This window comes from Carcharhinus amblyrhynchos, chromosome 27, assembly GCF_965287045.1.
Source record: "Carcharhinus amblyrhynchos chromosome 27, sCarAmb.v2.hapA, whole genome shotgun sequence".
Lineage (NCBI taxonomy): Eukaryota > Metazoa > Chordata > Chondrichthyes > Carcharhiniformes > Carcharhinidae > Carcharhinus > Carcharhinus amblyrhynchos.
Window position 1 is genome coordinate 18,490,924 of NC_137350.1, and position 25,240 is coordinate 18,516,163.

Here is a 25,240-nt window from a genome sequence, read left to right on the forward strand (position 1 = left end):
AGGGAGAATTTAGCATGGCCAATGCACCCAACCAGCACGTCTTTCGAACTGTCGGAGGAAACCCATGCAGACACAGGTAGAACGTGTATACTCAGCACAGACAGTGACCCAAGCTAGGAATCAAAGCCAGGTCCCTGGTGCTGTGAGGAGGCAATGCTAATCACTGTGCCACCATGTCACCCGTATGTATCTGTATCATGTGGTATTCCAACCTGTTGCAGTCAAACTAAAGGTGAAGATTAGCATCTATTTCATTTTGATCATCATCAAAATTTATTTTTGTAGTATGCTTATATGCACATTATACTTTGCACTCCACCTTGCTGCAGAGGGACCCGTATTTTGTTCGCACCACAGCTGATATGCAGTTTTCTATAGGACACTGAACCAGTCATAAGCTTATGTGAAAATTGCATGAATTCACTTGTTCGTTGGTCACTGTTTAGTGAATTGCACTACCGACGTGGGGATGCCTCGGATGCATTTAGATAATGAAGGAAAAATCTAATTAGGAATTGGGAAAGCTAGAATATTCATGATGTCTGTTGCACATTTGGCTGCTCAATTTTTCACTTTTAAAAAAGATTCTCTTGCTCATTATCTTTCTGTTCTATTATGTACCACACTCTATATTTAAACACTATGTCTTTTGATTGGGGAATCCAGGATAAAATATTGCAGTTTTGCATTGCAGTAAGGAGATATTTTATAATTTTCAACAAAGATATAATTTATTGAGAAAGAAATACTCTGAAAAGGATGCACCATCTGTGGCTAACTAAGCAAATTAAGAATAGTATCAAATTGAAAGAAAATGTGTACAGTACTGTGAAGATTAGTGGTGGGTCAGGAGATGGAACATATTTTAGAAACCAGGAAAGAATGACTTCAAAAATTAAGAGTAATAGAGAAAGATAGCTAAAAATATAAAACCAAGCAGTAAAAGTTTCTACAAGTGTATAAGAAGGAAAAGAGTAGCTGAAATGAACACTGGCCCTTAGATATTAAGACTAGGAAAGGAGGAAATGGTAGAACCATAGAGTGTATTTTGTATCAGTTCTCACAGAAGATGGAAAGGGGAGGGAGGAACTTAAAGCAAGCACGATTGCTTGGGGGAAAAAAAAAGTATTGGGAAAACTACTTGGACTGAAGGCTGACAAGTCCCACGCAACTGATCTGTATCTTAGGATCTAAAAATAGTTGGCTGCAGACACAGTGAATGCATAGGTTGTAATTTTCCAAAATTCTGTGGTTTTTGGAAAGGTCCTAGCAATTGGAAAACTGCAAATACAACACATCTTTTAAAAAAGAGGGGGATACAGAATGCAGGAAACTTTAGACCAGTTAGCCCAAAGTCTGTCCTGATTGGGAAGGTAAATGAAATATTGGCCTTTATTACAAGAGGAATAGAGTATGAAAGTAGGGGAGTGTTGCTACAGCTGTACAGGGCCTTATTTGAGACCATATCTGGAATACTGTGAACGGTTTTGGTCTCCTCACTCGGGAGAGTCCATTATTAAGGAGGTAATAGGATGTTTAGAAAATCATAATGCAGTTTGGTTTTGTGAAAAGGAAATTGTGTTTGACTAATTTATGATAGTTTTGAAGAAATAAGCGTCAAGGATAGTGGATAACTAGTAAATGACTTCCAAAAGGTTTATGATAAGATGCTACATAAGAGGTTATAACAGAAGTAGGAGCTTAAATTGGAGGAAGGATAATAGCTTGGTTAGCTAATAGGAAGCAGAGGGTCAGAATAAATGTGTCATTTTCAGGTTGGCAAGTTGTAACTAATAGAGTGCCACAGGGGCTAAGTACTGGGGCCTCAACTATTTACAATCTATAATGAGTTGGAGAAAGGAACTGAGTACGTGGAAACAAAATTTTCTGATGCCATAAAGTAGAAAAGCAAGTTATGACGAGGACACAAAATGATGTAAATTGGTTAAGTGAATAGGAAAAGATTTGGCAGATTTTGGATTTTTGACCAAAGAGGGAGTCAAGTTTATAGACTCAGGCAGATGTCGGGAGTTAAAGCTACAGTCAGATCAGGCATGATCTTATTGAATGGGGGAACAGGCTTAACGGCTGAATAGCCTACTCCAATTTCTTATTATCTTTCTTCATTACAATTTATAAGAATTAAACTGATTATTTCTGATGTTCAGAACCACAACAGCAAAACTGTTTTTGATTTTATTGACTTTATTCTAGAATAAATAACAAAAGTAGCTGATCCAGTAAGATTGTCGCTTTCCTCTGTTTCTGCTTCAATCACTTGACTTAAGTTACCTCTGTGCAACCACTATTGAGTAATTCTAAAGATTTTTGGGGAGCGGGAAGAAACGTGCAAATACACAAAACCTGCTGAATTATTTTGTGCTGCTTAAGTTAGTACCTTAAAAGACATACCAGTTATTACAGTGTAAGCATTTGTCATGGGCATTTCAGTTTTCCCCCTAAAGTGTAACTTGCCATATATGTTCAACTGTCTTGTCTGTAGTCAGTTGTTAGAAACCTATTGATTTTAAAAACATGTATTGGAAAGAAGACTGAAGAAACTGCAATCTTTATTTCTTCTGGAATTTGTTTTTTATATCAGAGAATATTCATAGTTGTTTTCTGAATCAGAAAGTTTTCTTAATATTTAGTCATTACGAGCATTTCCACAAGGCAAATGTTTAGGGAATTAATTGAATCTGAAGGATAATTCTGGTGGAAAAAAAAGTTATTTTTATTCCAGATTCACTTAACTAGTTGAAATATATATTTGTCATCCCTCTCTTAAAGTCAAACTACAAAGGTCGTGAATGTAGCCAAATTCATCATGCAAATCAGCCTCCTGTCCATTGAGTCTGTCTACACTTCCTGCTGCCTCGGCAAAGCAGCCAGCATAATTAAGGACCCCACACACACCTGACAGACTCTCTTCCACCTTCTTGCGTCAGGAAAAAGATACAAAAATCTGAGGTCACGTATCAACCAACTTAAGAACAGTTTCTTCCCTGCTTTTGAATGTCCCAGGGAACTACCATCACCATCCCTGGATGTGTCCTGTCCTACTGAATTGACCCAGCAGAGGTGGCAGCACAGTGGTACACAGTTGGTTGGGTGTTGCCTTGGGAGTCCTCAGCATTGACTTCAGGTCAAATGTTTGCAAAGAAAGCTGTCCACCTGTTACAATTCTGTTGTTGTGATGGCCAGTAGGGTGTCAGTGAGACCCTATAGGCCATCAACAGCTGCAGAATTGTACCCAACCACAAACTGTAACCTCATGGCACAGCATATCCCCCACTCTATCCTTACCACCAAGCCAGGGAGTCAACCCTGGCTCAATGAAGAGTGCAGAAGCAACACCAGGAATACTAAAAATAAGGTGTCAGCATGGTGAACCTACAATTCAGGATTGCTCGCTAAACAATGTAAGCAGCATACAATTGACGGAACTAAGTGATCCCATAACCAATGGATCAGATCTAAGTTCTGCAGATCTGCCATATCCAGTCGTGAATGGTGGTAGAATCTGTAGAATCTGCAGTGTGGTAGGAGGCCATTTGGCCCATTGAGTTTGCATCGACTACAATCCACCTCTTAACTCCATGCATGTACGCTGCAAATCCCCCCTGTCACTAAGGGTCAATTTAGCATGGTCAGTCAACCTAACCCACACATCATTGAAATGTGGGAGGAAACCGGAGCACCCAAAGGAAATCCACGCAGACTTGTGGAGAAAGTGTAAATTCCACGCAGACAGCCACTTCATAGAGTCATAGAGGTTTACAGCATGAAAACAGACCCATCGGCCCAACTTGTCCATGCTGCCGTTTTGTTTAAACCCCTAAGTGAGTCCCAATTGCCTGCATTTGGCCATATCTCGGTCTCAACCTATCTTACCCATATAACTGTCTAAATGCTTCAAAATTGTACCTGCCTCTACTACTACCTCTGGCAGCTTGTTCCACTCACCAACTTCTGTGAAACGTTGTCCCTCTGGACTCCTGTATCTCTCCCCTCTCACCTTAAATCTGTGCCGTCTAGTTTTAGACTCCCTTATCTTTGGGAAAATACATCGACTATCTAGCCGATCTATGCCCCTCATTACTCTATAGACCTTTTTAAGATCACCCCTCAACCTTCAATGCTCCAGAGGAAAAACTCAATGGGCCAAATGGCCTCCTTCCACACTGCAGATTCTACAGATTCTACCACCATTTAGGACTGGATATGGCAGATCTGCAGAACTTAGATCTGATCCATTGGTTATGGGATCACTTAGTTCCATCAATTGTATGCTGCTTACATTGTTTAGCGAGCAATCCTGAATTGTAGGTTCACCATGCTGACACCTTATTTTTAGTATTCCTGGTGTTGCTTCTGCACTCCTCATTGAGCCAGGGTTGACTCCCTGGCTTGGTGGTAAGGATAGAGTGGGGGATATGCTGTGCCATGAGGTTACAGTTTGTGGTTGGGTACAATTCTGCAGCTGTTGATGGCCTATAGGGTCTCACTGACACCCTATGGGCCATCACAGCCTCTCCTTATAACTCAAACTATCAAGTCCTGGTAGCATCCTAGTAAATCTTTTCTGCACTCTTTCTAGTTTAATAATATCCTTTCTATAATAGGGTGACCAGAACTGTACACAGTATTCCAAGTATGGCCTTACCAATGTTTTGTACAACTTCAACAAGATGTTCCAACTCCTGTATTCAGTGCTCTGACCAATGAAACCAAGCATGCTGAATGCCTTCTTCACTACTATGTCCACCTGTGACTTCATTTCCAAGGAGTTATGAACCTGTACCCCCAGATCTCTTTGTTCTGTAACTCTCCCTAATGCCCTACCATTAACTGAGTAATTCCTGCCCTGGTTCAGTCTACCAAAAATGCATCACCTCACGTTTATCTAAATTAAACTTCATCTGCCATTCGTCAGTCCACTGGCCCAATTGATCCCATTGCAATCCGAGATAACCTTCTTCACTGTCTGCTGTGCCTTCAATAATGGTGTCATCTGCAAACTTACTATGCCTCCTATATTCTCATTCAAATCATTAATATAAATGACAAACAACAGTGGACCCAGCACCAATCCCTGAGGCACACTGCTGGTCACAAGTCTCCAGTTTGAAAAACAACCCTCTCCGACCACCCTCTGGCTTCTGTTATCAAGATGTGGGTATGCCGGCGTTGGACTGGTGTAAACACAGTAAAAAGTCTGACAACACTAGGTTTTAGTCCAACCTATTTATTTGATAATATACTCGCAAGCTTTCGGGTTAGCCCCTTCGTCAGGTGATTCACCTGATGAAGGGGCTAACCCGAAAGCTTGCGAGTATATTATCAAATAAATAGGTTGGACTAAAACCTGGTGTTGTCAGACTTTTTCTGTTATCAAGCCAATTTTGTATCCATTTAGCTACCTCACCCTGGATCACCTGAGATAATCTTACGCAACAACCTACCATGCGGTACCTTGTCAAAGGCCTTGCTAAAGTCCATGTAGGCAACATCAACTTCACTGCCCTCAACTACCTTCTTGATTACCCCTTCAAAAAACTTAATCAGACTTGTACGACATGATTTTCCACTCACAAAGCCATGCTGACTGTCCCTAATCAGTCCTTGTGTCTCTAAATGTCTAGATCCTGTCTCTCAAAATACCTTCCAACAACTTACCTACCACTGGCCTGTAGTTCCCAGGCTTTTCTCTGCAGCCTTTTTTAAACAAAGCAACAACATTTGCCACCCTCTGGTCTTCCTCCCTGGCTTCCTACAATGTCCTGAGATACACTTCATCTCCTGGAGATTTATCTATCTTGATGTGCTTTAAGACTTCCAGCACTTCCTTTTCTGTAATATGTACACTCGTCAAGATATCGCTATTTATTTCCCCAAGTTCCCGAACATACGTACATTTCTCAACAGTGAATACTGATGAGAAATATTCATTTAAGACCTCACCCATCTCTTGTGGATCCACACATAGATGACCTTGTTGATCCTTAAGAGGCCTTACTGTCTCCCTTGACAATACCTGCAGTTCGAATTGGCATGAGGCAGCAGTGCTAACCACTGTGCTACTGTGCTGCACAATTAAACAAATTACTCATTGGAGGAGGAAGCTCCACAAATATCCCCATCCTCCATGATGGAGGAGCTCAGTACATCAGTAAAAAAGGAAAGGTTAAAACATTTGCTGAAATATTCAGCCAGAAGTACTGAGTGAATGATCCATTCAGCCTCTTAGAGGTTCCAGCATTATGGATGCCAGTCTTCAGCAACCCGATGCAATTTGATTTACTTCACATGATGTCAAAAAGCAGCTGAAGGTACTGAATCATTCAAAAGCTATGAACATTGACAATATTCCGTGAAGACTTATACTACAAAATTTTCACAGTAACTTCATTGCAGTATTGATATAAGCCTACTTGTGACACTGATAAAATAAACTTTAAACTTTTAAACTTGCCATGTCTCAAGCCAATCTGTTCCAGTACAGCTACAACACTGGTATCTACCCAGCAATGTGGAAAATTACCCAGCTATGTCCTGTACACAAGAAACAGGACAAATCCAACCTGGCCAATTATCTCCCCATTAGTCTACTCTCAATCATCAATAAAGTGACGGAAGGGATCATCATAGTGCCATCAAGTGATACTTGCATAGCAATAACCTGCTCGCTGACACTCAATTTTGGTTCCACTGGAATCACTCAGCTCCTGACCTCATTACAGCCTTGGTCTATACATGGACAAAAGAGCTGAACTCCAGAAGTGAGCACAGTAAGAAGTCTCTCAACACCGGGTTAAAGTCCAACAGGTTTATTTGTGAACTCACCTGATGAAGGACCAGCGCTCCGAAAACTCGTGGTACCAAATAAATTTGTTGGATTTTAACCTGGTGTTGTGAGACTTCCTACTGTGCCCATCCCAGTCCAATGCCAACATCAACACACCAGATGTGAGGAGAGAGTGACTGCCTTTAACATCCAGGCAGTATTTGACCAGGTGTAGCCTCAAGTAGTCCTCGCAAAACTGCAGTCAGTCTTCACTTGTTGGTGTCATACCTAGCACAAAGGAAGATTGTTGCGATTAAATCATCTCAGTTCTATCGTGAAGTCAGAGTAGGATGTTCAAAGATGTTTGCACCATGTTGACCACCATTTGCGACTCTTCAGATAATGAAGCAGTCCATGTCCAAATGCAGCAAGATCTGGACAATATCCAGGCTTGGGCTGACAAATTGAAAATAACATTTGCGCCACACAAATGCCAAGCAATGACCATCTCAAACGAGAAAGAATATAACAATCACCCCATGACACTCAATAGCATGACCCCCATGCTATGAATCCCCCATTATCAAAATTCTGGGAGTTACAAATGACCAACAACTGAACTGGACCAAACATATAAATATCATGACTGCAAGAGCAGATCAGAGGATCGGAATCTTGCAGCGACTAACTCACCTCTTGACTCTTCAAAGCTTGTCCACCATCTACAAGGCATAAGTCAGGAGCGTGATGGAATGTTGTTCTGCGCTTGCCTGGAAAAGCCCAGCTCCAACAAAACTCAAGATGCTCAAAACCATTCAGTAGAAAGCAACCTATTTGATGAGCACCACATCCACAAACATTCACTCCTTCGTAATGATAAAATTAAATAAGTTGTGGTTCATCCAAGACTGGGTGTCAGGCACATTATCCAGCACCAGAGACATTGGTGGGGTCGGGAGAGGTTGAGCTAGATTGTTGTCAGTATATTTTGAAAGCTGACCCCCTGTCTGTAGTGTTGTTGCCCAGGAGTAGCACATCAATGAGGAATAGGTTACCAAGAGTTGAGCTTTGGGGTGGGATTTCAAATATAATCATCCAAGATTGGGAGGGTAAGCTAGAATGCTACAATTGGATAATAGTAAGACCAAAGAAGGGCAGTTCCACTGAGTTGGAGAAGTGAGAGGAGGCATTGTGAGGGAGGTGGTGTGGTTGACTATGCCAAAGACTGCAGAGACATCAAGAAATATGAGAAAGAATACTTACTGATGGGAATGCTTTTGTCTGAGTCAGCTAAACATTGTTATTTTTAATAATTCACAAATTTTTAGGATGATTGGGTCATGTGTTGTTTTTCTTCCCACACCTACTGGTACATAAATCTGATTCCATAGTGAGCTTTATTTGGAACAAGTTGCTAACCTGTCACCAGAAGCTTATTGCTTAAGGGATGCCACTCTGCACCAAGTCATGGCTGATCCAGTGTCTCTCCCACTCTTAACGCCTGCCATTGGCATGTTGGAAGGATTTTGCAAGTTGATAGTTGTTGGCCACATCAATTCATGGATTGGGGCTCGAACCCCGAGCTTCTCGTTCAGATCTCGGATGCTACCCACTGCACCACAAGAACTCTTTTGGGTCAAGTGCGTTATTAGCTAAATATATAATAAAGCTAATTCTGCTCTATTCCAACTATATATGTTTCTATCAGCAGTATGTTCATACCTTCGCTACTCTGAACTTTTCTTTCTCACTATTGTTTGGACCCTTTGAGTGGACTTTGCCAATTTATGTCAAATTATTGCAGCTTGTGCTGTGTCCCTATTTCCAGGAGGCATTCAGTTGAGAGTAACCAAATTAATTTCACGTAGGGCTCTTAAGAGTAAGTAGGAAGAAAACTTTATCCCATTACCTTGAGCTGAATTTCACCTTGGCAACATAGACAAAGGAATCTCACATTTGCATCAGGTTATTGGTTAAATAGAACATAGTGATCCTGCCAACCCTTGTCCCTCCTAATAGCTAATTATTGAGAACATATGTGTACAGTATTTTTTTAAGCAGTTTTTCCTTTGTGCATTCTATTTCAGCGTCAGGCAGGCAGCAGCTCTGAGGGCACAGAAGATTCTGACTTCTCTGCTGATCTGGACCATACAGATAGCTCTGAGAGTGATGGACAACCAAGGAGATCTACCAGATTAACCAGATCTTCATTACGAAACAGCCAGAGCTCTCAAGGTACATGATTATAGGAGGACAGTTAAATAAAATTTAATGGTTGATAAAAGTTTGTCCAAAATTATCAAACTGGTGGTTTATTCTATAGTCAAAAAGATTATATAAAATTAACACAAAATGTCCTTTTGTAAAGTGAAATGAAAAAGCTTTGAAGATCTCCAAGTGACTTGTTCAATCGATGAATAGCTAAATCAAATATATCATAAAGTTCTTAGATGTGATTTCAGCCTGTGTTAATAAGCCGGTTGCAGTTGGGTTAGTGGGAGGTGTGATACAGTTGACCTCAGCAACCCTAATAAGGGGAATCCTTGTTTCTGCTCCAGATTATGATCTGATGATGTAGGCTGGGTTGCTTTTGTTAATGACAGATAGGGACATGACTGTAATGTAATTTTAGCAATAATGCCAACCCCATCATCTCTAAAAACTCTTAAATCAAGAAATTTGGTATAAAAAATGATAAGCTTTTTTTGAACACATTAATATAGATTGATTTATAAATCTCATTTAGCGATTTATTTAATCTCTAAAAGATCAGATTTAATTATTGTTTTTATTTGAAATAGTTTGACAAATGCTTATGGTCATGTAGAAAATTAGATACTCAGTGAGGGCTCACTGCTCTTGTGCCAATCAACAACTATTTCCAATTCTACAGTACTGTTTGTACAAGAACACAGTTCACACTGCTTCAAATTAAAGAATGCAGAACAATGGCTGCTAGGTAGGCAATTACATTATTGAAATAAACAGGTTTGGGTTGTAAGGTACTGTAGAAGAGAAGTATTTTAGGAATTTATCTTTTTTAAAAAAGGCAAAGGGTGGAGAAAATTATAGGGGCTAAATGAGGGCCTATCAATAATGGAAAAACAATAGGAAGCTTGGTGTTAGTGAAACAGAGGGAAATTTGAAAATTTGGCCAGAATTGTAAATTAATATCCTAGGGCTTCTACAGTACCCAAGGCAAGACAGGAAAAGAACAAGGGCCAATTTAGCCTAGTCTCCCTAGCTCACAGTCTGCAAACTTCCCAGGTAGAAAACTCACTTCCTTTATTTAAAAAAAGGCCAGTGCAATTTTGGGGTCTTACAGAGCTGCTCTTTAACCAGTTTGTTGATCAACGGAGAGTCAACAACCTGGGCCTGACCCCAGCTCCCTGTGAAAGTGTTAGCAGCAGAAAAATGTGGAAGTGTCAGTCTTTTTACAAGAATGAGGCTGGATTTGGCTAAGAAGTCCTGTTCTTTGTGATCAGTTTATGAAAATAGGCATGTTTACTGTAGTTCACGAGTCTGTTGTGACACGCCATGTAGATTAGCTTTTATTCTGAATAATGGTCATTTGATGGTTGAGGTACTAACGATGGCTGCACCATGAACTACTATATTCAGGAAGAGAAGAAGAAAATAATTTAAACATATTCTCTAGCTGCCCTTACTTGTCAGGATGAATTTGTAACATGCACTTTGATACTAAAACTGTAGTTTACCGTATTTATACACAGTCCAAATTCCACCTGCGAGGAAACAGTTATTTTTAAAATGCCAAGCTAAAAACAAATAAAACAAAGAGTAAAGAACAGTACAGCATAGGAACAGGCCTTTCGGCCTTCCAAGCCTGCGCTGATCACATTGTCCTATCTAGACCTACTGCTTATATCCCTCTATTCCCTGTTTGTTCATATGTCTGTCAAGATAAGTCTTATATGTGGCTAATGTAACTGTCTCAACTACGTCACTGGCAATGCATTCCAGGCTCTCACCACCCTCTGTGTAAAAAAAAAACTTTCCCTGCACATCTCCACTGAACCTTCCCCTCCTTATCTTGAACTTGTGCCCCCTTGTAATTGCAATTTCTGCCCTGGGGAAAAGTTTCCAACTGTTCACCTTATCTATACCCCTCATAATTTTATAAACTTTTATCAGGTCACCCTGAGCCTCTGTCTTTCCAGGGAGAACCATTCCAGTTTATTCAATCTCTCCTCATAGCTAATACCCCCCATACCAGGCAACATCCTGGTAAACCTTTTCTGTACTCTCTCCGAAGCCTCCACGTCCTGGTAGCGTGGTGACCAGGATTGGGCACAATATTCCAAATGTGGCCTAACCAGTGTTTTATACAACTGTAACTGTAACCGTTTGCCTACTTTTATACTCGATGCCCTATCTGATGAAAGCAAGCGTGCCAGATGTGTTCTTCACCACTTTTTCCACCTGTGCTGCCACTTCCAAGGATCTGTACTCCCAGATCTCTCTGGGTGTCTATGCTCCTGATGATCCTGTTATTTATTTTACAGCTCCTACCTGAATTGGATCTGCTGAAATGCATCGCTTCACATTTGTCCAGATTAAATTCCATTTCTCCGCCTAATTTTTCACCCTATCTGTATCCTCTGACAATCTTCATTACCATCTGCAACTCCGGCAATCTTAGTATCATCCGCGAACTTGCAAATCTTTGTTTTGAATGCCCATCATTTGTCATAAAAGCTGGGGTAGCACAATTGTTGAACCACATGTAATGTCATCTTAAATAATCTATGTGTAAAACAAGTGAATAGGCAACAAGATAACAAAGGGAGTATAATGTGGATATGTATAAGGTTGTTCACTTTGGTATTAAGAATAAAAAAACAGATTTTTAAAAAACTGGGACTTTTGTATGTCAATGTTCAAAAAGACTTTGGATACTTGCACAAGAGAGTTCGCATGCAGGTACAACAAGCAATAAGGAATATAAGTGGCATGTTGTCCTTAATTGCAAAAGGACTGGACTACAAGAACACACAAGTCTTGCAGCAATTACATAGACTTTGGTGCAACCACACCTGGAGTACAGTGCACAGTTCTGGTCTCCATATGTAAAGAAGGAGGTCATACATTGTAGATTCACTCAGTTGGTTTCAGGGATGAGAGTTGTCTGTTGATGACAGCCTGAGTAAACTTATCCTTTCCCCTCTTGAGTTAGAAGAATGACTGGTTGTCTCATATAAGATTCTGAAGGGGTTTGACAGGATTGACACCAGGAGTTTGTTTCCACTGGCTAGGTAATCTAGAATTTGGGCACAGTTTTAGGATAAGGGGTCAATCATATACGACTGAGGTGAGGAGAAATGTATCCATTAGAGGGTAGTGAATCTTTCAAATTCTTTACTCCAAAGTTGTGATGTTTAATTGTTGAATATATCCAAGTATCCAATAGATAATTTTTCATTTCTTGGAATTGTGAATATGGGGGTAAATGGAATTGAGAATGAAAATCAGCCACAATTGTACTGAATGGCAAAGTGGTCTTGCAAGGCTACATGGTTTACTGCTTCTCATATTTCTTATGTTCTAATGAAACAAAAGCTTGAACTTCACTGGATAGGATTATCTGAATGATCAGCCTTAATGGTTCACATATACTGTGCGAAATTATCCTATTTCCCACATGGAAAATGCGGTATTAGTTGATAACGCAGGCCACAAGTAAGACAGCAAGGCGTCAGATAAAATAAATCATGTTTTTAACCTCTCAGCTTTTAAAAACTCTCTACAGCCCATTGGTCCCAAAGTTAACTGGACTTCGTAACCGTGTATGGTTGGTAGTGTTGATTGGATTAAATAGACCTAAACACTTTTTATCTGCATATGCTGACCCATACAATATCTTGTACTTAACCTACTTTTTAAATTGCTAAATCTGATTTTAATTTCAAGTTGCTCTACCGGTCTGTTTAGTTCAGCTTGTATGTTTCAATGTAAAGCTGGTCATTAATTATAGTCAGATAAAAGTTTGCAAGATGTTTATTTAAGAAAAAAGTGAAAATGCAGGCTGGCATTAAAACTACTTCTTCTGTTAATTTAGTTTGTAAGAGCTAGCTGCATTTTATTTCTCTGTCTAAAATGACTTTGTCTTAACAAACTTTGTGCAGATTCTAGCCCGGTACGCCAGATACCATCGTATGCCTCAGATGAACCTGCCTATGCTACGAGAAGAGTGACGCGTAGCCAACAGCAGACAACTCCAGTCACTCCTAAGAAATACCCACTGCGACAGACTCGGTCCTCTGGATCAGAAACAGAGCATGCAGTTGAATTGTCAGACAAAGGTAAGATCATGGGCATATTTTCAACTGCCCATGACATGTTTCTGATTTATAAGTTGAAATAAAATCATCAATTAAACTCATGCAGAGCAGTAACTTTTTAGTAATTCAGTTAGAGTCATGTGTTTTTATAAGAAAAATTACATCAAATAGCAAATCACGTTGATATGCTTGTTTTTCAAATCCTTTATCAGTGCTGGTGCTTATGATTTACTTTTAATGTAAGGTAATCCTTAAGACATTTTTTTTTCTTCTTCTGTTCTAATTTCAGCTTCCTCTTTGTCTTTATTTTTCTTTCTCCATTTTTGTGCCTTTTACTCCTGGGAAGCTGTCATGTACTACAAAACATCACAGCCCCAATTAACTTTACCAAGCCAAACAGCTAACTAATCCAACAAAGCAGTCACAAAAGGAATCTTGTTGCTGAAGCAACGTTGATGGATTCCTTAATTTTCTTGGTTATTTTCTAATCAAAATGCAAGTGAGGATATTTCATTGTGATTGTTGCTTTGTTTTGCTTCCTGGGGGAGGATGGGAAAAAAGTAATATAGAGAATTTTGTGTTTTATTCAAGCTGAGTAAATAATTACAGGATTTGCCAGGTAATGAAGGGAAATAAGTTTTTACTTTTTGGAATTTTTATCTTTTAATAATTTGTGTAAATATATTTGGTCAAAACTGTTAGTCCACGGACCCATTTTCTCAGTGTACCACTTATTTCTTAGATGATCTGTTTATACTACAGGTGAATTAAAAAAAAAAGGTGGATTGAAAAACTCATATGTTCTCTTAGACCAGGTTCTTCATAAAAGATTGCCTTGTTACTTTTAACCATGCCAATGAAAGCAGACTTTCTGCCTTTTTTCTGTGCTGTAATTTCAATGGAAAAATTCAACAATTCTGCTACTACTAAATTCAATTTTAGATTCCATTTAGTGCATCTGCCAGCTTAGAATTTATCTTAAGTTTCATTGTGCTTGTAATGGAAATGTTTAAAATTGTTCTGTGCTTTCAGTGGAGCTTGTTTGTACCGTTATTTGTTCTGCTGACAGCATGCATTTACCTTGTGCTTTTGTTACACACAAAAAGAGGCTTACAGTGCCATGGCAACCATATTTGTCTTGGATCATCTCATTTGCTCCATATCGAGTTTACTTGAACATATTATGTCAGCGCTGAAGTTGCTTTGATTGTCGAGCATCATTTAAGCAACTGGTGCAACCAGGCTTTTGAAATTCCTGTATTTTGTTTACTTGCTTTGGCATTGTAGTTTGGCAGAGGTACAAAAGTAAACTCTTGTGCTTCAGGCATGCTTAAAAGTTCAAAAAAGTGGTTATCTTATGTTGTAAGGGTAGATGAAGTAAAATGATTCTGCAAGGTTTAGATATGATCAAAGGCTGGGTAAAGCTATTGCTATTAAAGCAGAAAGAAAAAGAATTGAATAATTTTTGTTTGATTTTAAAATTGGAAGAACTAAAGAGAAGTAAATATCGAAGGACAAAAGTTTGTTCTACATTGAAAAGTGTAGAATATATTTTTTCGAGTACTGAATAAAGGACTGTGATTCTTTCAGCATTGCCAATACTTCAAGTTTTGTAAATGATGTGTTTTTGAAACATTTTTAATGCTCTTAACTTGACCAGGGGAGGAGTGAAATTCCTTTGTGATAGGTTTCTACCGGATCCAAATTCTATCTACGATTCAGTCGGGAGTTAATTATATCACTTAGAGAGATTGCAAGGTCATTTGAATGTAAAATCTACATACATGCCGGTGGAGAATGCTTTCTGATTTAATATCCATGATCTATTTTCTACAGAAGCAATTGGGAAAAATTACTTAAGTGTTGTAAATATTGGATATTCCTGCATTTTGTTTTTGTAGAATCATCTAAGATGATAGATAATTATGACGTTGAGTTAGATTTGAATTTGGTTCCTTAAACTATCAATATTAAACAATGAATTCAATTACCTAGATAATAAATATCTCACAACGTTATGCTGAACAGGTGTTGGTTTTGGGTACTTGGTAGGAGGTCTGGCAGGTCTTCCCTTACTGTTGTGAACAGCAAAGATAGAATTGATCTACATAGGCGGAAAAGTCAATGGTCGGTGGAAGATGTGCAATAAGGTAGCAAATTGACAAAAGACTGGGAAGGTTGAAGTGCAGGGGAGAATGGCCAGAAGTGATTTATTCTTAAGTCATGTATGATTACCCTTTTATGTGGAAATAATAACATAAGAAATAGGAGCAGGAGTAAGCCATCTAGCCCTTTGAGCCTGCCCCGCCATTCAGTAAGATCATGGCTGATCTGAAGTGGCTCAGTTCCACTTCCCCGCTTTCTCCCCATAACCCTTAATCCCCTTGCCTGCCAAAAACCTATCTACCCGCGTCTTAAATATATTTAGCGAGGTAGCCTCCACCATTTCAACGGGCAGAGAATTCCAGAGATTCACCACCCTTTGAGTGAAGAAGTTCCTCCTCAACTCTGTTCTAAACTGCCCCCCACCCCACCCCACCTTATCTTGAGGCTGTGCCTTCTAGTCCTGCTGTCCTTTCTGAGCGGGAAGAACCTCTCCACCTCTACCCTATCCATCCCTTTCATCATCTTATACGTCTCAATAAGATCCCCCTCATCCTTCTAAACTCTTAACGAGTACAAGCCCAGTCTATTCAGCCTCTCTTCGTAGCTCAACCCCCTCAACTCCGGTATCAGCCTAGTAAACCTCCTCTGCACTCCCTCCAAGGCCAAAATATCCTTGCGCAAGTGCGGCGACAAAAACTGCACACAGTACTCCAGCTGCGGCCTCACCAGTGCCCTGTACAGTTGCAGCAAGACCCCTCGCTATGAAGGCCAGCATCCCATTTGCCTTCCTGACCACCTGCTGCACCTGTAGGCTGGGTTTTTGCGACTCATGCACGAGGACCTCCAGGTCCCTCTGCACCGTAGCATGCTGCAGCTTTTCGCCCTGTAAGTAGTAGTCCTTCCTACTATTATTCCTACCAAAGCGGATAACCTCACACTTGCCAACATTGTATTCCACCTGCCAGGTCCTTGCCCACTCGCTCAGCCTATCTAGATCCCTCTGCAGACTTTCTATACCCTCAGCACAATTTGCTGTTCCACTTATCTTTGTGTCATCAGCAAATTTTGACACCTTACACTCGGCTCCCTCCTCCAGATCATCTGTATAAATGGTAAGTAGTTGAGGCCCCAGCTATAAAGTGTGTTCGTTATTTTGTTCAACCTGAAAAATTTTACCATTTGAGTTAAGTGAGTCATTACTGCAATTCTGTACTGCTAAATAAAGTAACAATGATTTTTTTTCAGGCCTAATCTATTATTGTCATAATTTGCATCCCACTCTGGAGGCCTGTGACCAGCGGTGTGCCTCCGGGATCAGTGCTTGGTCCACTTTGTCATTTGTATTAATGATTTGGGTGAGAATATAGAAGGCATGGTTAGTAAGTTTGCAGATGACACCAAGATTGGTGGCATAGTGGACAGTGAAGAAAGTTGTCTCCGATTGCAACGGGATCTTAATCAATTGGACCAGTGAGCTGATGAAAGGCAGATGGAGTTTAATTTAGACAAACGTGGGTTGATGCACTTTGGTAGATTGAACCAGGGCAGGAATTACTCAGTTAATGGTAGGGCATCGGGGAGAGTTACAGAACAAAGAGATCTAGGGTACATATTCATAGCTCCTTGGAAGTAGAGTCACAGGTCGACAGAGTAATGAAGAAGGCATTCGGCATGCTTGGTTTCATCGGTCAGAACATTGAATGCAAGATTTGGGACATCTTGTTGAAGTTGTACAAGACATTGGTAAGGCCATACTTGGATTACTGTGTGCAGTTTTAGTCACCTTATTATAGAAAGGATATTATTAAACTAGAAAGAGTGCAGAAAAGATCTATGAGGTTGCTACTGGGACTTGATGGTCTGAGTTATAAGGAGAGGCTGGATAGACTGGGACTTTTTTTCTGAAGCGTAGGAGGCTGAGGGGTGACCTTATAGAGGTCTATAAAATAATGAGGGGCATAGATAAGGTAGATCATCAATACCTTTTCCCAAAGATAGGGAAGTCTAAAACTAGAGGGCATAGGTTTAAAGTGAGAAGGGAGAGATATAAAAATGTCCACGGGGCATTTTTTTTTCACTTGGAGGGTGGGGACTGTCTGGAACAAGATAGTTCCAGAGGTAGTAGTAGAGACGGGTACAATTTTGTCTTTCAAAAAGCATTTAGATAGTTACGTAAGATGGGTATAGAGGGATATAGACCAAATGCAGGCATTTGGGATTAGCTTAGGGGTTTAAAAAAAAGGGTGGCATGGACAAGTTGGGCCAAAGGGCCTGTTTCCATGCTGTAAGACTCTATGACACTCCTGACCCTTTGCCAAAGCAGTCTGTCTCTTGTGACTTTTGTGATTCCTTCTTTTTGCCTTTCCCATTGAGAAACACTGCTGTTTTTAGCTCACTGCTTTCAAAATCTTAATCTTGGTATTTTTCATTTAAAGAAAAACTCCACCATTATTCCACCTTTGACAAATATCAAGTTTTATCCTGAAGTTGAATTCTTCACTCTGAACTCCAGCAAGGTTTCTGGTCTTCAGGTTCCCCCACTGTCATCCTCAAAATGCATATCTCTTATCTTATTCTTGGTCTGTGCACGATCCTAAATCTGTTTTACTCTCCTTTTCTTGAAAATTTGCATCTGCTGACCTATGTGAAAGAATTAAACTGTTATTAATTCTTAAATTACTGCAAGTTTTAACCTAATCTATGATTGCCATTTTGTCCTTTTTTGGCAGTCAGTCCTTTTCGAAGTCGATAAATGCTGGTCTAGCCAGTGGCACTCTCATCCCATGAATGAATACATTTTTAAAAGGTCATTTTATTGGTTAACTTGTTGGTGTTGTAGTACTCCTCCAGATATTTGCTCTTAAATATTTTGATGAATCATCCAGCACTGACCTATCCTTATATAGCTCTCCAACAAGCTATGTTTGTGATTGATTATTTTCTTTTTGTGTTGTTCAATCTCTGCTGTACATTGTGCTTCATTTCTGTTGGTTTTTTTTCTATTGGTTTATTATTGTTCCTTTTTTAAATAATCTCTTTCATACATCATTGTATCCACCTTATGACAGTTCCACTTTAAATTCATCAACTTTCTTTACATTTTATGTCATCATTATTCTGAGCCTCCAGACTTGTCAAAGCGTTATAGCTGAATGTGTACTTCTCTTTAAAAATAGAACAAAAACTTACTCAATCTGCTTCTTCAAAGATGTTTTCTTATGAGTCTTCAACACTTGCATGATTTCTTTTCTCACTAGACACTTGTGTTCACCCCAATTCTTGATTGTGTTAAACTGAAAACTTTCCCAATACGCGAATAATATTCCTTTAATTTGGAATGTTGTTGCGGGTCTTCCTGCACGGATTACCAGCAAAGCCTCACTTCCTGGTGTATAAATGTGTGTGTATGTGTATTATATATTCATGATTTAGTAATAGCCTGTCATTCTTGTTATTGAAACTTTTCTTAATTTTCTTCCTCTCTTATCAATGCTGTTCTATTTGGTAGCCCTCTGAATTTTCATCTTATACTTCTGCATTGCAAAACTGGTTCTCTTGTGCATAACCAATTATAATTGACTTACCATCTGTTCCTGTGTCTTCAGTTGTCAAGTTCTGGAATTTCCTCCTTTCTGTCTGTTTCACCTCATTTTCCTCTTGGAAGATGTTTCTTAAAACTTACTAGTCATCTGCCCTAATATCTCCTTGTGTGGCTTGGTATCATATTTTATTTTATAGTGATCTTATGATACACTTTGGCATGTTTTATTCTGGTCAAGGTGGTATATAATTAGAAGTTGTTGTTGATGCTCTGCACATTTTTTTCTCCTCCTCCTCTCCCTCCTGTCATGAAGTTCATACTTGTCTCCATCTCCTCCTCTTTTTCCAAACCATAGAACCACTTACCTCCCATAATATTTTCTTGCTAGTTCATGAATGCTTAAAAATAGATATTTTTCATATCCTGGATGCTAAAAGCAATAAGGTCTCTGTTACTAATTTTTCTCCGTCTACTTTCAGATACTAAAACTGCAGTTGATCACGATGAGTCTCCCCCACGTACTCCGACAGGCAATGCTCCATCCTCGGAATCTGACATTGACATTTCCAGTCCAAATGCGTCGCATGATGAGAGTATAGCAAAGGATGCTTCAATGAAAGATTCTGGAAGTGACCTCTCACATAGGCCCAAGCGTCGGCGTTTTCACGAAAGTTATAATTTCAACATGAAGTGCCCTACTCCAGGTTGCAATTCATTAGGTAGGGCATGCAGCTATGCTTGCTGAACATTTGAAGAATATTGTCAATTCAATAGACTGTTTACTTTCTAGAAATCCTTAGGAAGAGGACAATTGGGTTATGGATATTCGGTCAGTAGTGGTACATGTTACTGTTTTGTTAGGTTCATGTTTGTCTAATTCGATTTTAATAAACTTTTTCACCTTTTCTTTGGGTTTTCTTGATCACCGTTCACTGGCATGATCAGGATGCATGTTACCTGCTTACAAAACTTTACTGCTGTTGCTGTTTATGTCAGTGGACAACCACGGTCCAAAGTGACTCTCCCATCCTTGGGGAGAAGGTGATATCAAGTACTCACTCCGTGATCTGTATCACTCCCTGTGCTTCCTTTGCCATCTCCCCACACCATCCACTTCTTGAAAGGTGCACTAGAAATTCATGCCTCTGTTTTCTTGGTAGGCTTCCAGATGGTGCTAGTAAGGATTATGCTTATTATGTGAGCAGTTAAAGTGTACTACTGCTAGCTCCAGAAAGAACTTGTAACTGTCTGCCAACTTCATCTTCAGGAAATAATGTATTACCATGGAACTAATATTTATTGTTCATTTTTAATACAACTACTTTTGTCGTCTTTCTGGGGGAGACAATTTAAGGTTCACATGATTTGTTTTCTGTTGTGCAACAAATAAGTACTAATCGTTGAACAGAGAACCTTTCCAACACAAAGACCTGGGGTCCAGAAGTAATAGAAAAGTATATATAATTTGCTGTCTCCTGCTTCCCCAATTATAAGGTAATTGCAAGTTGGCATCATGTGAGAGTTTGTGTCTGATAGGATAAGCATACTTTTTACCTAGGACCAAAGTAAGGTAGTATATAGAGGTTCTTAAAAGGTAAATCAAAGAAAGGGGTGGTTGTCACTGAACATTGGTTTCCATTTGTGTGTTTTTCCCCCATCACCTCTCTTTCCCAACCCCTTGTCCATTTATATCCCTTCATTAATTTCCTTCCCCTATGAAGACATTAACTGCTTGGGCAGTACCATTGATGTCTTCTAATACCTTCATCAGGCGTTTCTTCATGTGTAAGTCTTGATTTTACGTGTGCATCTGTGTGTCTACTTGATGCTGTTTCATCTGGTATATTCTTAGGCACTCTTCCAACATGAATCTTTAAACAATAGTCCAGGAATTTTGTCCAAACATTTTGAGTTTTGATGTATTGATGTTTGTTTTTCTTAATATTAAGACCTTTGATACGAGTTCCTTTTTGGCATAAACAGCTTGAAGAGAAAGTAAAATGAATTACTACATTTAATTATAAAATTTTGTTTCCAGCCCTTTTTTTTTAAACCCTGCTTTACTATACCTTCCTAATCAAGTCCAATTCTCGACAGCAGTCTGAGGAACAGCTCCAAGATTGCTGACAATGCTGTCGTAGGGACACCAAGTGAATGTGCGGCTAGCCATGGCTAATTTATCTTTCAATTTCTTTTTATCTTTTCATAAAAAGGGGCCACATTAAGGAACTCTGCAGGAGTTCAGCATTATTCAGTAAAAGTAGATTGGCCTGCATTTCAAGTATAAAAAAAGTCATCTACAAAATCTGGAGTGAGATATAATGCTTTTGTTTTAGACACTTAAAAGAGATTATGATTGCAAAGAACAATATTTTTGGAATAGATGCAACTGTTTTTAATAAGCATTTTGTGGCTTCATACATAGGAGCGTACATAGAAAATAGAAGCAGGAGTAGGCCATTTGGTCCTTTGAACCAGCTCTGCCATTCATTATGATCATGGTTGATCATCAAATTCAATACCCTGATTCCCCCACCCCCCACAATATTACTTGATCCCTTGAGCTTCTTTTGATCTGCATGTGTTCTCCAGAATCTATTTTGATGTCTTTGCTGACACCTAGTGGATTTTAGCTAAATTGAGCAAATATTTCTGTGGTTTCATTCAATGTTAGTTTCTATGGAGCTGTTTATATCTTCAGTACAAATATATTTTTGGAACAAGGTAACAAATAATGTCCTCCAATGTGTAATTGCAGTGGGGAACCTAATTGTGTGATTTTCATTTTCCCCAAAAATTTGCATTCTGGAATTGTTTTGCAGTACAAAAATGTTCTTGCATGATAAAATTACTTCTCACATCCTGAGTGCATCCCAAAGCATTTTTGCAAGCAAGTTGTACTTTGGAATTGTATTTACTGTTGTAACGTCAGAAAATGCCCCCCATAAATTTTATGCCCCACAGCCAAAAGATAAATGGTAATTTGGTTTTGTTGGTATTGGCTAAGAAACCTGACAAATCCCCTGCTTTTCAATTCTCATTGGATCTTTTGGCTTAACATGTTTTCCAAAAGGTGGAACCTCCAGCAATGCAGTGTTTCCACACAAGAAGTTGTCAGTCTAGACTGTGTGCTCAAGTCTTGTGGTGAGGGCTCTAATTTATTACCTACAACTTGGATGAAAACATTGGATGCGATTTCCCTCCTCCTCTGCAACGTACTTCATGACAACGGGGGGAGGGGGGGGGGGAGGGGGGGATGCTGCTCGCTGGCACGGGGATCTCTGGTCCCACTGTTGTCAATGGGGCTTCCAGTTGAATGCACCCCTTGCCGCTGGGAAACCCATGGCGGGGGTGCTTCATTGGTAGGACAATAAAATCCCGCTGACATAAACGGCAGCAAAAGTTTGGCGACTGCTGGAAAAAGCTAGAAGTTAGAGCCTCCTAACTGGAAAATACCACACTGTCCGTTTGTCCTTTGCACGTGGAAGAAAAAATGTTGCATTTACTGCCATTTAAAGCAGAAGATGATTGTTCGTGATTATATAAATATCTAATGCAGCATTGCTACGGTTCAAAGTTTGTACATTAGTTTTGGTTTCAAATTCTCTATGTAGCAATTTCTCTGGGTCTCAGCTGCAAATAGTTTTTTATGCACAGCCTTTCTAGCTGTGAATATGGTTCAACCTAATGCTTGATTTGAATATTAATTGAGGTGAGTTATTTTTATTTTGGAGAAAAGCAAAGTACTGCTTTTGCTGGGGATCTGAAACAAAAACAAAGTGATGGAAAAATTCAGGTCCGGCAACATCTGCAGAACTAGAATCAGTTAACATTTGACTCTCTTTCGGAACTGGAGTCATATTAGACTCGATGTGTTAATTCTGTTTCTCTTTCCTTATGCTGCTAGACCTGTTGAGTTTTCCCAGCACTTTTGTTTTATATACCTCTTGGTGGCATTTGCTTTCATGAATGGTCATGCTGCTCAGTGAAGTTTCATGTGCAGCCTGTCCTAAATGGAGAAACAAAAATCAAAATAACTACGACTGAAATTGAATTGCTTATACACCTTTTCATTTTAAAATGAATCTAAGATCTGACCACATGGGTAACCAGTGCTGACATGTGTTTTGAGACGATTTTTTGTTTATCGTGTGATTATCTTATCTGGTTTAACGTAGGTCATTTGACTGGAAAACATGAAAGGCATTTCTCCATATCTGGCTGCCCATTATACCATAATCTGTCTGCAGATGAATGTAAGGTAATGTAGACTCTGCTTTATATTTTGAAACATCTGATTCTACTTCAGATTACTCTTAACCTCCTGTTTTTGGTAGATGGGGCAGGTGAGTCTTGGGGAAAATTGATGATGTAACCACCTTGCCCATCATTTCACATTTTTAAAAGAAATCCTCTTTGACAATCTGCTGTTGGTTTTGAGATTGCTTTATGATTGTACTACTCTTGTTTTGTGGCTCACTGAGTTAAAATGATGGATTTTAGACGCATCAGTAAAGTCTCGTTTGAAATTATGACAATAAGAGACTGAGTCAGTTACAGTTCTTCCAGAATTGGTTTATTGTGTATGGTTTACAATGCATGTGCTGAAACTGGTGGCTGATTGATTCAGTTGGCTGGATGGTTAGCATGTGATTCTGAAGAACGCTTTCATCGCGCGTTCAATTCCTGTTCCAGTTGCGAAAGACTTGGGACCTATCTTTTCACCCTGCTACGAAGAGGAAAAGGCATTGGCAAACCTTGGACTTGGAGGCTTTATTTCATCTAGTGACACAAGAGGCAGACAAAACAAATGCTTGTGTTGGTTTCCATGATTGTTTTTTCCTGGAACAGGTTACTAACCTGTCACCAAAGGCTTTTACTTAAAGGGCTGACCAGTAGACTCTGCTGCTTTTAACTGCCTTCTGTAGATGTATTGGAAATATTTACAAGTATATAATCAACATGTTTAACTACATTATGGACAGACTTCTCTTGGCAATCAAGTCCCGGAGTAGGACTCGAACCTGGAGCTTCTGGCTTAGAGGCAGGTGCGTCACAACATCTCCCAAAGGCAAACCACCCCTCATTTTAAAAAAAAAGCTGCAAAGGGCTCGGGATGAAGCATCTGCAATGAACCAAGAACCTGTCCTAAGGACAGAGCACACACGATGATGATGAGCTGAAAATACTTCAGAATATAATCCAAATGACAGACATACATTTTTTCTTTTGCTCTGCAATAAAATCTTAATGAATCTATTGTGGTGCCAATACATTGTGCAACAAAGTATTATGAATTCGTGCTCGCACTTGTGCCAAACCACCCATGTTATAATATCGTCAGTGCTAAATAGAAGGTCTGCGTACTTGGTAGTTGATGATCAAGAAGTGTGTGCTGGAATAATATTTCAGCTGTGTTTTCACGTGACAAACTTCAATGTTTCAGCCAGTTTTATGCAGCTGCTTTTGAATCAATGATAGAAATGTAACAAAAACTACACTCACACTTATGGAATCAATCTCTCCAGAACTGGAAGAGCCACTTACCAGTACTGTAAAAAGTCTGGATTCTCAAATGAGAAAGACAGGAATACAGTTGGAGAAACACAGTAATGTTTTGGGCCTGAAATGGAGAAAGTAACCAAATTAATACAATATCAGTAACTTTGCTTTGGTTACTTTGGACTGGTCCATACTTCAACTTTTTCTGCTCATTCTATAGTGTGGTGGCAGTCAGGGAAGAAGAATGAAGATGTTTGCATTGATGAATAACAGAGAAGCTGCTTAACCCTATTTCTGCGTTGTGTGTGTTTGTGTCCAGCAGTGTCTGAATAGGCTATGTTATAAAAATTGAACTTCAATAAATAAAGCATATATATTATTGATGTTTGCTGATGTTAATTCTGATTTGGGTTGTTTGATTAAATATTTAGATACCAATTACTCAAACTTTTGCCCAACTTGCCGCTCTAATATTAATCTGGTTGTTTCTGGGATTGTAGAATTTAACTGCTAATTTTCTGGCGGTCCTTTGCAGGTTAGAGCTCAGCAACGTGAAAGGCAGATTGATGACAGAGCATTATCACAAAGACAAGATGAAAACAACAGGCATGCAACCAGGCATCAGGCAAGTTCTTATCGCGACAGTTGGAAATATTAAGAAAGAACTGCATTTACATTGTGTCTTTCACTTCTTCAAGACAGACAGTTCTTTTTGCAGGCCAGTGCTGTTACGTAGCCAATTGGCTCTCAGCATTGTTCCACAAATAGTAGTGAGATGCGTAACTAGTTTTAATGTTACTAAACAAAAACATTTAGAGTACTGGATTAATAATTCAGTACATGAAATCAAATCCCAAATTCAGCAGAAATATCTGTAAAGTAAAAGTGACTCTGCAGCTGTTAGATTGTCACATGCTACAATTGCAGCTGATAATACTAGACAAGTTTGATCCCAGTGTGCAACCTGGCTTGATAAATCCTAACCTTTTTTAGAAATCATGG

The 25,240-nt window shown here is 39.3% G+C and overlaps 1 protein-coding gene across 3 annotated transcripts in view; it reads left to right on the forward strand.

Annotated features, from left to right (window-relative positions):
* Positions 1-25,240, forward strand: part of kat7b (K(lysine) acetyltransferase 7b) — a 77,229-nt gene that overhangs the window by 19,646 nt on the left and 32,343 nt on the right. For 2 of the 3 annotated variants that reach the window (XM_080213903.1, XM_080213904.1), the window contains 5 exons: positions 8,875-9,022; positions 12,934-13,110; positions 19,216-19,455; positions 22,915-22,997; positions 24,774-24,863. In XM_080213903.1, coding sequence (XP_080070029.1) covers positions 8,875-9,022; positions 12,934-13,110; positions 19,216-19,455; positions 22,915-22,997; positions 24,774-24,863 — 738 coding nt within the window. The remainder of the gene's footprint in view (positions 1-8,874; positions 9,023-12,933; positions 13,111-19,215; positions 19,456-22,914; positions 22,998-24,773; positions 24,864-25,240) is intronic. The other variant, XM_080213905.1, reaches the window with a different exon arrangement.